The sequence below is a fragment of the Priapulus caudatus genome, unplaced genomic scaffold, assembly GCF_000485595.1.
Source record: "Priapulus caudatus unplaced genomic scaffold, Priapulus_caudatus-5.0.1 Scaffold628, whole genome shotgun sequence".
Lineage (NCBI taxonomy): Eukaryota > Metazoa > Priapulida > Priapulimorpha > Priapulimorphida > Priapulidae > Priapulus > Priapulus caudatus.
The window spans coordinates 97,536-112,045 of record NW_014577689.1 but is presented as its reverse complement, the minus strand read 5'-3'; the positions used below and the strand labels follow the sequence as shown (position 1 = coordinate 112,045).

The window sequence follows — 14,510 nt, the reverse complement described above, 5'->3', positions numbered from 1 at the left end:
TCATAACAATATAATAATAACAATAACATACATAACTATAAATACATACATAACAATAACATTAACAATATAATAATAACAATACATACATAACTATAAAATACATACATAACAATAACATTAACAATAACATAACAATATAATAATAACAATAACATACATAACTATAAATACATACATAACAATAACATTAACAATAACATAACAATATAATAATAACAATAACATACATAACTCAACTATAAATAGATACATAACAATAACATTAACAATAACATAACAATATAATAATAACAATAACATACATAACTATAAATACATACATAACAATAACATTAACAATAACATAACAATATAATAATAACAATAACATACATAACTATAAATACATACATAACAATAACATTAACATAACATTTACATTTACATTTACTTTTTCTGGTAGACAGGACCTCTGTACACGGTGTATGAAAAACTACACGCAGTCTACGAGACTAAGTTAATGTAAAGACTGATTTTGTTTCGGGCAACGAGCCGCTGGTTGTCAGTTGTCACCAAGGCAGAGGTTGTGGTATATAGCGAATATATTTACGGGGGGCGAGGTTACGTTTAACTGGGCTTATTACCATATCTGTGGGGGAGAAGATGATGAGAAAATCTACTCTGCTGTGGACAATCTTCTGCTATTCCCGTAAGCTGATGTTGTCATCTTTACTCTTATCGTCGTAAACACGACGCAGTTCTAACTATTAACTATTAACTATTCTATTATTAACTATAACTATTTATCGAGCATTCAACTATCGTTTGCCGCGTAGACGTTTCAGGCGGAAACACCGGCGGTGCAGAAACACATGCAGGAGCACAGCAGCCTGGTCGCCACGCCGACGAAGTCCCGAGTCGACGCGTCCGGACCCGAGACGCGCGCGGCGATCCTGCACGACGTCATCGCTCCGCAGGAGATCATGTTCCCGAACACGTTCATAGGTGGCGTCGGCGAGCTGTCGTGGTCCATCGTCGACATGCGCGCGGCGGCGGCGGTGGCGGCCGAGGCGAACGTCGCTGTGCAGCTGTTCCCGCTCGAGCCGACATATATGATGGTGAGATATTGCAGGCAGGGCTTAATCCAAGCCATTTTTCATACCGAATACAGGCGCCCAAATTACGGCCCCTAGGCCACAATTAAAAAAATCTTTGTTTGCCTTCACCCGACCCAGGCTGAAAAGTTTGGGTAGATAGGTCGGCTTTTTTTGAGGGGGGTCTTTTTACAAATTCAGCATGGTGTGTGTTTACATGCTCGGGTATGCTTGTGTGAAGATACCTTTTATGCTGAATGTTTGTTTTGCTTGGTACATATAATGTATTGCCTACAGATTTATATAACGTATAATGTACAGTGATACAATTTGTTTAAAAAAATTTGTCGGCTCCTTTTTGGCGGGTCGGTCGGGTGAGGGCAAACAAACAATATTTTTATTATGGCCCTAGCATAACGCCCAAATTACAAAATTCATAAGACGCCCAAATTAGCAGAGCTCTGAAAATTGTGAAAATTAAATTTCCATGTTTCTATCGTTCGTCGTTATAGTGGTTCATTCTGTTACTTATATGAGGTAAAAAGAAAACATATCCATGGATATATTGAAACAATTGTGTTATATCTCAAGATGATATTAATTTTCATGTTATTATATACATATATGATCTATGGGCCCTATACCTAAAAAATGTTTTTGATTCGCTGCGCTTGCCAACGGTTCCACAATTTTTGTTACGCTTGCTACGCTCGCCATGGGCGCCCATAATAAGCAGCTAGATTAGTCCCTGGCATGGACAAGAATTTTCTTTGGATCCGAGAAATTTCTCGGAATTCACGGTCCCTGGCGTCGATTTTTCGTCGGACAATTTTCTTGGGAGAATTTTCTTCGGATCCGGATTCCGGATTTCACAGTTCCTGGGGGTCGAATTTGTGAGACGTCTAAATTCGATGAGAACGGTTTAGGGGTTGGGTGGATGGGGTTAAGAATATAGAATCTGTATTTCAACTCTCAACAGTACCTTTATTCGGGTAACGGGGGCAGACCTATAGACCGAAGGTCCGATAGACCGAAGGTCCGATAGACCGAAGGTCCGATAGACTGAAGGCCCGATAGACCGAAGGCCCGATAGACCGAAGGTCCGATAGACCGAAGGTCCGATAGACCGAAGGTCCGATAGACTGAATGTTGCAAAGGGTTAGAGTTAGGGTTAGGGCATATATATGGTTTATAGTGGCATCATATGATTTATAGTGGACATCGGTGACGGATTGTGCGCAGGCATATTTCACGTTCGATACGGCATCAGTGGGATGTCCGGATGTGCGTTAGCTCTGGAGGCATAGCGCGACCTGATTGCCGCGACGTTGTAGCCACTAGCGTATTTGAATAATACCTTCGCGGCGTATTCGCGGACCTTCGGTCTATCGGGCCTTCGGTCTATAGGGCTGTAACCCCTTCAATAAGGTTTTTCTCTGTACATGTATTTGTTTCATGTACACATAATGTGAGAACGTGTGTGTAATATAACAATTACACAAATTAGTTAGCTGTTGATGGTTGAGATCATTTGCAAGGACGCATAACTTCTAGTTCCAAACCTACTGTAGTATGCTTAATAGTACAGTGGATGGTGCCTCGTCTGGATGTATAAATCTAAGTGGAATTCAACGCGATTCAACTACATGTAGCAGAATACAGGATGGAGAGAACAGAATGCAGGACGGAGAGAACAGAATACAGAAACGGTGATGAGTTCTGCATGTCTTGTCTATTATAATATATAATAATAATAATATATAGTATATAATATAGTATAATTGTAGGTTGGAGCTGGTCCCATGCAGCCATCCAGCTCAATGGTGTTCCACGTTGCGAAATCTGCGTGGACTGTGCAGTATGGCGGAACGACGACAGTACCAGTCAGGTTTACACCGATGAACGCTGGCCGGTATGTGCTGTATGCTTGTCTGTCCTTGATCTACCGCGTATGGCATTTGGAGTATATAACTTTGAGTATGGTGTGTGGCATTGATTATATAAGATTGAGTTATGTACTATGGTGTGTGGCATTTGAGTATATAATTGAGTATTGTGGTGTGGCATTTGAGTATATAATGAGTATGGCAGTATGGTGTGTGGCCATTTGACTATATCATGGAGTTATTGCTGCTGTGGCCTTGAGATATAATTGTATCCCCGCGACGAAGTCGGCGGGGATAATATGGTTTCATGTCTCCCCAGCCGCGCGCCGCAGACAATTTCTCTTCCGCTCTATAACTCGACCCCTAATTGACCTAGCGCTACCAAACTTGGTATACTTACACACTGGGGAGAAGGTGAGCAGCGTACCAAAAACCAGATCAATGCGACCTTTATTTGACCTTTACCTTGACCTTGATCATATTTTCCCTTCCGCTCTGCTAACTCGGCCCCTTAATTGACCTAGCGCTACCAAACTTGCTGTATACTTACACATCTTGGGGAGAAGGTGAGCAGCAGCCGTACAAAACCAGGTCACTGCGACCTTTATTTGACCTTTACCTTGACCTTGATCATATATTTTTTCCTCCGCTCTCTAACTCGGCCCCTAATTGCCTAGCCGTCTACCAAACTTGGTATACTTACACATCTTTGGGCGAGAAGGTGCAGCAGCGCCACCAAAACCAGGTCACTGCGACCTTTATTTTGACCTTTACCTTGACCTTGATCATATTTTCTTCGCCGCTCTCTAACTCGGCCCCTAATTGACCTAGCGCTACCAAACTTGGGTATACTTACACATCTTGGGGAGAAAGTGCGCAGGCGTACCAAACCATGGTCACTGTGACCTTTATTTGACCTTTACCTTGACCTTGATCATATTTCCCTTCCGCCTCTTAACTCGGGCCCCTAATTGACTAGTGCTACCAACTTGGTACTTACACATCTTGCGGGAGAAGGGTGTGTTGCGTACCAAAACCAGGTCACTACGACCTTTATTTGACCTTGATCATATTTCCCTTCCGCTCTATAAACTCGGGTGCCCCTAATTGACCCTAGTGCTACCAAACTTGGTATACTTACACATCTCTTGGGGAGAATGTGTGTTGGCGTACCAAAACCAGGTCACTGTGGCTTTATTTGACCTTGACCTTTGACCTTGACCTTCATCATACTCTCTTCCACTCCTATAACTCCGCCCCCTAATTGACTAGCGCGACCAAACTTTGTATACTTACACATCTTGGGACGAGAACACGCGGGGATACATGTAGTTGGCGACAATTAACTGCCCTTTCTAGTTGAGTATGCGTGTGTGGCATTTGAGTATGCCGTAAAAAAAATTGAAAATGGACCTTTTCAAAATTCTGGTAGGGCAGTTGTTTATAACAATATTCTATGTATAAACGTGTAGTTTTATGTACGTAATATCATTAGATATCACTACAACACATTTTATTACAACACAACAGTTGGTATATAGCTATGGTAATATGTAATAGTGTGTGTACTTCATAAATATATTCATTAAATTTCATTCAACTTTTCTGAGCAGAAGTCACTCTGACCAAATTACTGTATTAGTATTATATACATGCATGCATGCATGCATGTGCACACTCGCTCCTATTCGTGCATGCACACACACACACCTATCACAATCAACAATTAATCTGGCAATTAAAAACATAATCACAAAAATAAAATTGCAACATAGGCTAGTAATATAAAATTCTGATCATGCGTAACCATGTAAATATAAATTACAACATAATACACTGTATTATTTGCATCATTAACCATAAGTAAATCCGAAACGTGCCCAGACTGAAGTCACCGTAATCTTATTTATGAACTGCTACTCAATTACACTACAGTCAAACCAGGGGCGGATCCAGAGGGTTTGGGTGACCAGTTTCCATATGTTCTTCTGCAGCTAGGGGGTCCGGGGACATGCCTCCCCCCCCAGGAATTTTTTAATTAGGCTATATTTGGTGCATTCTGGTGAATTTTGAGACCTGTGACCGGTTTCTGGAAACCGGTGCAAACCGGCCTAAATCCGCGCCTGGTCAAACCTCGTTCGTCGTTAGCAGTCTAATTTCTACAAGCAGATCCTGTAGATGCTTTAGAGGAGGCCACACGTGAGAGGACAGATGTTAGGTCAGCGCCATAAAACTAATGCACAATGAAAATTTGATTGCAGATTATTAAGAAGCATGTTGACTATAAAAATCCTTTTTACAGCTATCATCAGATATGGAAAGTGGAGTTGTCTCTGGGAACACGGACTGAGGTTCGAACGCTGCGAATTTACGGCGATGGGACAAAGAGGGCGATTCCAACAACAGCTTCATCAGGGTGAGCAGGAGACGGATGTAGTCATTTTTTTTGTCAATAAGTGATATCGGAAAGTGCATCTGTGGACATTTAGGTCTTAGAAAAAGGGGGATAAAATGGCCGAGGCACGTTTAGGAAAGTACATGATTAATGTAAACACTCGTGTGATTTTTGCATTAACACAAACATTTCAAAATATCCCAAATGACCACAATCATATTTGTAAACGTTTCTGTAAACAGAAACGCACCTGTGAATTGAAGAGAATTATAAATAAAAAAACCTAGACTAGTACTATCGAACTATGTTATATATAGGCAACTTATCACCCCCCCCCCCTACCTGATCTCAATATGGCGGTGGGAACTTTCCGATATGGCTTATAGTACGGCTGTACCCTTCACGAGGGAATGCGATGATTTACACAAACAAATTAGACAACCGATGTGTAGCAATATGTAACAATACTATACAATATATAGTATAGAACTGTGTTAATTTTTATAATCATAATATTATTATATAATATATTGAACTACAGTGCTACCAGTGGACGGGTTAAGGAAACGGAGATAAGCACCGCCCTATGCGCCACATAGGCACGGGAAGGGATTTAACTTTATTTAACTTTATATGTTATATATACCAGGTTTCTCCCCAGGCTTGGAACGCATGTTGGATCCGGCGTGCTGTAAGAGCTCAAGCTAATTTACGACACCCCACTAATCCTCTGACATGCTTTAATTGCTTTTAATCGCATCTGTTAATTTCCAGCTGTGTTTTACTTTCGACAGTCCCAACACTAGTCATGCTGTCCTTTCTCAGCATACGTCTCCAAACTGATTTTATCTAACGAAGTTTATCTATGTATGCAGGCTGCCTACAATGCACATAATTGACTCTAATTTGCATGTGGAGATGAATTGTCTTATTGCTTTACATGCCTTCTGAAATTTTAATTATTACATGCATGGCGACTTTTTAATAATCATAAATCCTTATTAAATTTATCTTCAATTAAACGTGTGGCATTGATGACTGGTTTTCAATGGCGATTAAATTTTATGTCATATATGTAATATTGAGAATCAGATGAAATTTCAGAAAAGGAGCATATGACATTTCAACTAAACGTAAACTATGCATGGTTGTTGTATGCACCATATATTGATGCAATGAAGTTAAATGCTTTACTATGCATATTTCAGATACAAACCTGTCACTGCTAGACAGCAAGAGCTTGACTTTGGCAGTGTAGACCTTGGGTCCACATCCAAGTTAAAACTACAGATTTGTAACAAGACAGATTGTAATTACGCTGTGAGTATAACTACAGTAAAAACCCGCATATAAGAACATAGATTTTTCCAAGTTAGCCTCAATATGTTCTTATATAAATGGTGCTTACTGAAAAATGAGGCTCAAAAGGTTCTTAAATAGGTTCTTAATTGTTTCTACTTTTAATATGTATAAGCTTATACTTGATTCAAATTGTGTTAAAATTTTCTTACAAGGACTGCAATTTTTGCTAATTATAATACCCATGATGGGCTACAGTGTAAGTTTTTCAGTGCTTACCATACTGTATGATACAGTATGTATCCAAGGAAACAAAACAATATGCAAAAAGATGCGTGCCAAAAAAAGGTGCTGGCACATTCATCGGTATTGTTGAGCTCGTCTTTTTAAGTCTTCATCTGCATTGAATTAAGAACCTACTTTAAAATCTTAGCCTAAAACAGGTTCTTATGTAAAGGGGTCTAAATGGGAAATTTTAGCCTAACAGGTTCTTAAAATCTATATTCTTATACGCGGGTTTTTACTGTATGTCAAATCATCCCAGACCTGATAGACGCAATATACTATTTTACATGTGCGTATATGTAGCTAGACAGAGTTGAGTGTGTGTGTGTAGCTGTGTGTATCTACACAGACCTAGAACAGTAGTGGCTGTAAGAAAAGAAAGCTTTGTACATTTTGAGCGGTCTGTGTATTAACGACTATTCGTGTGTTAACTGCAGCTGACCGAGGCGTTGTGTATTAACGACTATTCGTGTGTTAAACATGCCAGCTGATCGAGGCATTGTGTATTTAACGACTATTGTGTTGTAACTGCAGCTGGACCGAGCCAGTGTGTCATATAACGGGGACTATGGTGTGATTAACTGCCACAGCTGACCAATGGCTGTTGGAATTTAATCGACTACTCTCGGCTGTGTTAACTGCAGAACCTGACGAAGGCATTGCTTGTATAACGTACTAGTCGGTGTGTTACTGCAGCTGACCGACAGGCAGTGGTTTAAGACTATTCGCTGTGTTTAACTGGCAGCTGACCGAAAAAAAGTGGTGTGTATTAAGACTACTACGTGATGTTACTGCAGCTGACGAAGGATTGAATGTATTAACGACTATTCGTGTGTTAACTGCAGCTGACCGAGGCGGTTGTGTATTAACGACTATTCGTGTGTTAACTGCAGCTGACCGAGGCGTTGTGTATTAACGACTATTCGTGTGTTAACTGCAGCTGAACGTAGCGTTGCCCAGCCCGCCGTTCAACGTGTCCGACAAGAACAAGCACGTGTCGCTGAAGTCACATCACTTCGTTTCGTCTACGATCTACTTCGGCCAAACCGGACGGGTTTTACTGTCACACAACCTGACATTTGACCGTGACAGGCCAGACAGCTATCGTGCGCTGAAGGGGGATGCAAGATACACTAGACGTGCGGAGAGCGAAAAAAACGTGGCGTTATCCCCGTGCGAGACGGCCTTATTACTTAAAACGGCTACTTGTCTGTGAAATGGGGCTTATTGCCGGGAAAAATGGGGCGTTCTAGGGGGTCAATAGCATGTGAAAAAACAGGTGTGTTATTGTGAACGTGCCTTATGTTTGTGTGTTGGCATTGCAAGATGCGACTCGCTCATGTGATTTTATTAACATGTTGGCTAATTAATTAATGATATCTCATGGTGATTTAAAACCATTATTTGTGAATGTGAATTGCCATTGTGTTTTCTGTTGTGACATTCATAGCACGAACCTATTACGCCGCATCGACATAATTCAAGCGCTGGTTTCGGAGTGTAGGTAGCGTTAAAGCCCTGATCCCCAGTTTTTTAAACCATGCCTTTAGTACCTATGTCCATTGTTTTCTGATGAATCATTTTGAAGCATTCCATTACCAGCGCTGAAGCGGTCTTCTCTAGCTAGAAACACTACAGCTTATATAAGTGCTGTTGGAGCCTGGCTGGGTATGTCATGGACAACTAGCGTGGATGTGTGCCTCGAACTCACCTGTTTCCTCTTCATGCATCCGACGTAACCTTTGCTCGTCCTGCGTTGCTATTTTCTCAATTCAGCTGCCGAAGTAATATTATATATGATGTCTTTCTTCCTGTGTGCCTAGTCAATGTGATGCTATATTAGCCGTGTTACTGTAACGAGCGATGATGACGTTACGTTGAAGTGTAGATCGGTTGTAGCGATGGATAAATTAATGAAAATAACTCAAGCAGTAGGTTCAGCACAGTAGTAGTATGGTTCTCAAACCACATCACGCTCGACAGAGGGCACGCAGAAGCGATGCCGCGCGCACTCCGTCGCCGACTCTTATCACCACAAGAACCTTCGCTTTATACATTTCTAGATAAACATGAGGACGTCGCACGAGCACACCGGGACAAACACAAGACCTGCTGCCCACATGTACAAACAAACCCCTTCAACGTTTCGGCATCTCCAATCTCCATACGTACAAACAAAACGCTACCCCCGACGCAACATTTATCAGCAGTAAGATACATATAGTCCTATTATTTCTTACTCCTGCCCCTCTCAACCGTTTCGCATCTCCATCATCCATACTACAACAAACACGCTACCGCCGACCAACATATTATGCAACCGCAGTCGCTACATTTTCAATCACTCAACTACTATTTGTGACATCTGCAACCCATACTTTACATTAGCTCCACCGTGAACAGTACGATTGTATATCTGGTATAGGTATGTTCATGACTTCGCGAAGCTGGAGCACTGATGAAAATGTGAGCTGCTGCCCATCGCTTGTCAACACCTCCCTTCCAGTTTCAGGCTGCATTTAGTTGCCATGCTTCCTTTCCTTTTGAAGAACCCCTCCCCCATGCACCTTAACTCTTTCGTAAGGACAATCAGCTTAGTGTAAAATGAAAGCATCTTTAAAGGTTGTTTCCATTATTTGATGTGAAAGGAAAAGTGGAATCGACCAATTTTATAATTCCATGTGGTTATTTGTTATTTGTGTATTGTTTCACTGTATAGCAATCACTAATGTACATTGTGTGTGAAAATAATTAAATATTAATAAAATGTCTAATATATTTTTCGGAACTTTATTTGAATGTATATTCGTATATTTGGAGGGACTTACTATTAATATTTCTACCACTTATGGTATACACTTGTCATTTTTTCAATGCTATGAGATACAGTTATAGAAATAGTATAAAGTTGAGTAAAACTGGTGTCATATAGAGTTTTTTATTACAAGGCAGATGTGTAGTTACCATTTAACATGAGACAACACTGTCAACAGTGACTTAATACGTTACGTACAGGGTCCATTACTATTATTCATATACATCAACAATATACCAAACGTACTTGAAAAATGTGAACCAATATGCTGACGATACGTGAATTTTGACGATACATGATGATACAGCCGCCGGCAACCGCCGCGTCGTCGTTGACGTCATAGCAATCGCCCGCCATTGCCGACGCCAGTTCCGCCCCAGAGTTCGCCTTTGCCCGGACAATTTCTGCGAGAGATCGGTGCCACCGCTACACTCCTCCCCCCCTTCAACATCGACCGGCAGGACGATCCCAAAAGCCTTCCTGGCGGTGCACCGGCGCCCTAAAAAAACGCAGCTGCCCTACTGCTGTGACGTCTCGTCCCCGGGGTGCCACAAGCTCAGGGTGGTCTCCATCCTCCGCTTGAGCTCCGCCAGGACTGCGTTCTCGACCTGATGCGCGATGCGTTGTTGGGCCTGGGCCCAGGCAACGGCCTGGTGCAACTGCACTATCCCCATCTGGTGCACGAGCTCCGGTGCCGGTGCGCCACTCGCACTGCTGAACTCCGGACTGTCCCAGACCCCAAGAGCCCTATCCGGCAGGTTTCCCCACAAGGTACAGAACTCCCTGAACGCGGCCCGATCACTACGCGGCAAGCCGACCGCAACCGCTGGCTCTACAGCCATGGAGGCCGCCCGCGATTCAGCTGACATCATTGATTCGGCCGCGGACGCGGACGACTCCGCTGGCGCTCGACCCCACGCAGCTGATGGGGCTGGTCTCGTCGCAGCCGACGCTCGTCTCGCCGCCGCTGCGGTCCGTCTCGCCGCACGTTTCGCTCCCTTCGATGCCACACGCTCCGTCGTTGGAGCCGACGTCGTGCGCTCGGTGGTTGCCACTGCTGCAGGCAGCGCTACCCCGGCAGCGTGCACCTTTGCCTTCCGGGGCACAGGTATGGGGCACGCCCGCTTCGAAGCCTGCGGTGCGGGAACCGGTGTGGGCGGGGCGCCTGCCACCACCCGAGCATACGGCCGTCTACCCCTACGCGCCGGGCGCAGAATGATTCGGCCGCTCGCTGTCGCCGCCGCCTCCTGGGCGCTCGGTCCCGGCGCCGTCTTCCACCGGAGATAGCCCTCACTACACAACCGGTTCAAGGGGGTAGCGGCATGCCGCTCCGGCCATCTCCCATCCTTTCCCATCTGGAACACACGTCCGAGGGCACAAGGCGATGGTCATGACACATGACTACTATTAAATCACTTCCGGTTCATTACCCTGTTAGGTTAGAGGATGTGACGCGTCATCGGCCGACCAATCGGAGTGCCTGCAGCTCGTGCACTAAAGCTGACGCGATGTTTTGTGGTTGCCATTATTTAGGCTGGATATCGTGTCAATGACATGCAGATGGAGATGGGTGGATGGTTACTGGTAATTTAAAACGAATTCTTTCAATGTATGGCCCCCATTCGACTGCGTGACTGTTTTTCAGGCACAAATGTGGTGTCGGTTAGTAAATTCGCGATATTTTTTTTAAAACGCCAGACAACATATATGTCATAACTCTAATGGTGCACAGCTGAAGTAAATGGCTACCTAGCTTTAATATTGCCACTCGGCCAAAAGTGGTCGAAATACTATTTTTCAGCTCCTGAAATTCAATTCTTAAGTAGAGGATTTAATAGTGGTCTCACTCTGACACAGGCACTTGGAACGTCTCAATAAAAAAAAGGTAAATAAACACGAAATGTACCAAAGTCTTAATGTTTCTCTACTCTATTTCGCCTATAATCACCTGTAAATGCCGGTCAAATGCTCATCTGCAACACACAAGTACACCGAACGCCCGGCCGCGCTGTGCTGCGTGCACAAACAACATGCAATAAGAGAGTTCTTATCATCTCTCTGTTTATCATGTTTTCTGCATGCAGCACAGCGCGGGCGGGCGTTCGGTGTACTTGTGTGTTGCAGATGAGCATTTGACCGCCATTTACAGGTGTCGGTGATTATAGGCGAAATAGAGTAGAGAAACATTAAGACTTTGGTACATTTGATTTCGTGTTTATTTACCATTATTTTTTTGTATTTAGACGTTCCAAGCTGAGATTGAGAAGTTCCAAGTGGTCTGTTCTCCTATAACCTGCGGGCCAACTGTTTCGCCGTTTTCTGCCGCTAGAGGGGGGAACTACTGCACCCAACATGGCGACCCTCTTTGTTGAAGCTTGGTCGTCGGGGAGACATTCCTCCCAACCTCGTTCCAGGAATTCCATAAACTTTGTCAGGAACGAGGTTAAAAACATTGATTGTTAGGAACGAGGTTTAATCAACAAATGAACAGTCAATATTGCACCTAATGAAATAGTTGTTATAGAATATCTGCATTTCGCCGTTCAACGTGTCCGACAAGAACAAGCACGTGTCGCTGAAGTCACATCACTTCGTTTCGCTACCGATCTACTTCCGGCCAAACCGGACGGGCGTTTACTGTCACACACTGACCATTGACGTGCAAGACCAGGACAGCCTATCCGTGCAGCTGAAGGGGGAATGCAAGATACACTAGACGTGGCGGAAGCGAGAAAAAACGTGGCGTTATCCCGTGCGAGACGGGCCTTATTATAAAAACGGCTACTTGTCTGTGAAATGGGGCTTATTGGGGGAAAAATGGGGGTAGGGTGGTCATACATGTGAAAAACAGGTGTGTTATTTGTGAAACGTGCCTTATGTTTGTGTGTGGCATTGCAGTGGGACTCGCTCTGTGATTTTATTAACATGTCTGGCTAATAATTAATGATTTCATGGTGATTTAAACCATATTGTGAATGTGAATTGCCATTGTGTTTTTCTGTCTGTAGACATCATAGCACGAACCTATTAAGCGCATCGCATAATTCATCGCTGTTTCGTTGATAGGTAGGTTAAAAGCCCATGACATCCCCAGTTTTTTTAAACCATGCCTTTGTACCAGTCCCATTTTTTCTGTGATCATTTTGAAGCATTCCATACCAGCGCTGAAGGGTCCTTCCTCTAGCTAGAAACACTACAGCTATAGCTAGTGCTGTTGGAGCCTGGCTGGGTTGTCATGAGACCTAGCCGTGGATGTTGCCTCGAATCCACTGTTTCCCTCTTCCATCACCGAGTAGACCTTTGTCCTCCTGCCTTGCTATTCTCAATCAGCTGCCGAGTCAATATTATATATGATGGTCTTTCTCCCTGTGTGCCTAGTCAATCGTGTGCTCTATTAGCAGTGTTAGTGTAACGACGATGATGACGTTACCCGTTGAAGTGTAGATCTGTTGTAGCGATGGATAATGAAACTCCAAACTCCAAGCAGTAGTGTTCAGCAAATAGTATATTGTTTCTCAAACCACATACGCTCGCACAGAGGCACGCAGACGCGTGCCTCGCGCACTCACGTCCGACCTCTCTCACCACCAAGAACCTTCTCCTTTATACATTTCTAGATAACAGAGGACGTCGCACGCGCCCGGACAACCACCTGCTGCCCACATGTACAACAACCCCCTCTCAACCGTTTCGCATCTCCATCATCCATACTACAACAAACACGCTACCGCCGACCAACATATTATGCAACCGCAGTCGCTACATTTTCAATCACTCAACTACTATTTGTGACATCTGCAACCCATACTTTACATTAGCTCCACCGTGAACAGTACGATTGTATATCTGGTATAGGTATGTTCATGACTTCGCGAAGCTGGAGCACTGATGAAAATGTGAGCTGCTGCCCATCGCTTGTCAACACCTCCCTTCCAGTTTCAGGCTGCATTTAGTTGCCATGCTTCCTTTCCTTTTGAAGAACCCCTCCCCCATGCACCTTAACTCTTTCGTAAGGACAATCAGCTTAGTGTAAAATGAAAGCATCTTTAAAGGTTGTTTCCATTATTTGATGTGAAAGGAAAAGTGGAATCGACCAATTTTATAATTCCATGTGGTTATTTGTTATTTGTGTATTGTTTCACTGTATAGCAATCACTAATGTACATTGTGTGTGAAAATAATTAAATATTAATAAAATGTCTAATATATTTTTCGGAACTTTATTTGAATGTATATTCGTATATTTGGAGGGACTTACTATTAATATTTCTACCACTTATGGTATACACTTGTCATTTTTTCAATGCTATGAGATACAGTTATAGAAATAGTATAAAGTTGAGTAAAACTGGTGTCATATAGAGTTTTTTATTACAAGGCAGATGTGTAGTTACCATTTAACATGAGACAACACTGTCAACAGTGACTTAATACGTTACGTACAGGGTCCATTACTATTATTCATATACATCAACAATATACCAAACGTACTTGAAAAATGTGAACCAATATGCTGACGATACGTGAATTTTGACGATACATGATGATACAGCCGCCGGCAACCGCCGCGTCGTCGTTGACGTCATAGCAATCGCCCGCCATTGCCGACGCCAGTTCCGCCCCAGAGTTCGCCTTTGCCCGGACAATTTCTGCGAGAGATCGGTGCCACCGCTACACTCCTCCCCCCCTTCAACATCGACCGGCAGGACGATCCCAAAAGCCTTCCTGGCGGTGCACCGGCGCCCTAAAAAAAC

The 14,510-nt window shown here is 43.3% G+C and overlaps 2 protein-coding genes across 4 annotated transcripts in view; one reads left to right on the top strand and one right to left on the bottom strand.

The window, feature by feature from the left end:
• LOC106812270 overlaps positions 1 to 13,979 on the top strand; it is a 29,014-nt gene extending 15,035 nt beyond the window's left edge. Inside the window, exons 5-10 of the mRNA XM_014816101.1 lie at positions 819 to 1,100; positions 2,864 to 2,988; positions 5,265 to 5,378; positions 6,566 to 6,677; positions 7,882 to 7,946; positions 12,337 to 13,979. Of these exons, the coding sequence (XP_014671587.1) occupies positions 855 to 1,100; positions 2,864 to 2,988; positions 5,265 to 5,378; positions 6,566 to 6,677; positions 7,882 to 7,946; positions 12,337 to 12,472 (798 nt within the window). The 5' untranslated portion in view covers positions 819 to 854 and the 3' untranslated portion in view covers positions 12,473 to 13,979. The remainder of the gene's footprint in view (positions 1 to 818; positions 1,101 to 2,863; positions 2,989 to 5,264; positions 5,379 to 6,565; positions 6,678 to 7,881; positions 7,947 to 12,336) is intronic.
• Positions 9,861 to 12,043, bottom strand: LOC106812268 (skin secretory protein xP2-like). 3 transcript variants are annotated; one of them, XM_014816100.1, is made up of 3 exons: positions 11,980 to 12,043; positions 11,083 to 11,111; positions 9,861 to 11,000 (listed from the first exon to the last, which is right to left on the bottom strand). In XM_014816100.1, the coding sequence occupies exons 2-3, from the start codon at positions 11,092 to 11,094 to the stop codon at positions 10,275 to 10,277; spliced, it is 738 nt and encodes a 245-aa protein (XP_014671586.1). In that variant the 5' UTR covers positions 11,095 to 11,111; positions 11,980 to 12,043; the 3' UTR covers positions 9,861 to 10,274. The 3 variants fall into 3 exon arrangements, with proteins under 3 accessions (XP_014671586.1, XP_014671584.1, XP_014671585.1); XM_014816098.1 differs by lacking the exon at positions 11,980 to 12,043 and adding an exon at positions 11,705 to 11,743 and having other exon boundaries at positions 9,861 to 11,111; XM_014816099.1 differs by lacking the exon at positions 11,980 to 12,043 and having other exon boundaries at positions 11,083 to 11,393.
• Positions 13,980 to 14,510: the final 531 nt, after the last annotated feature.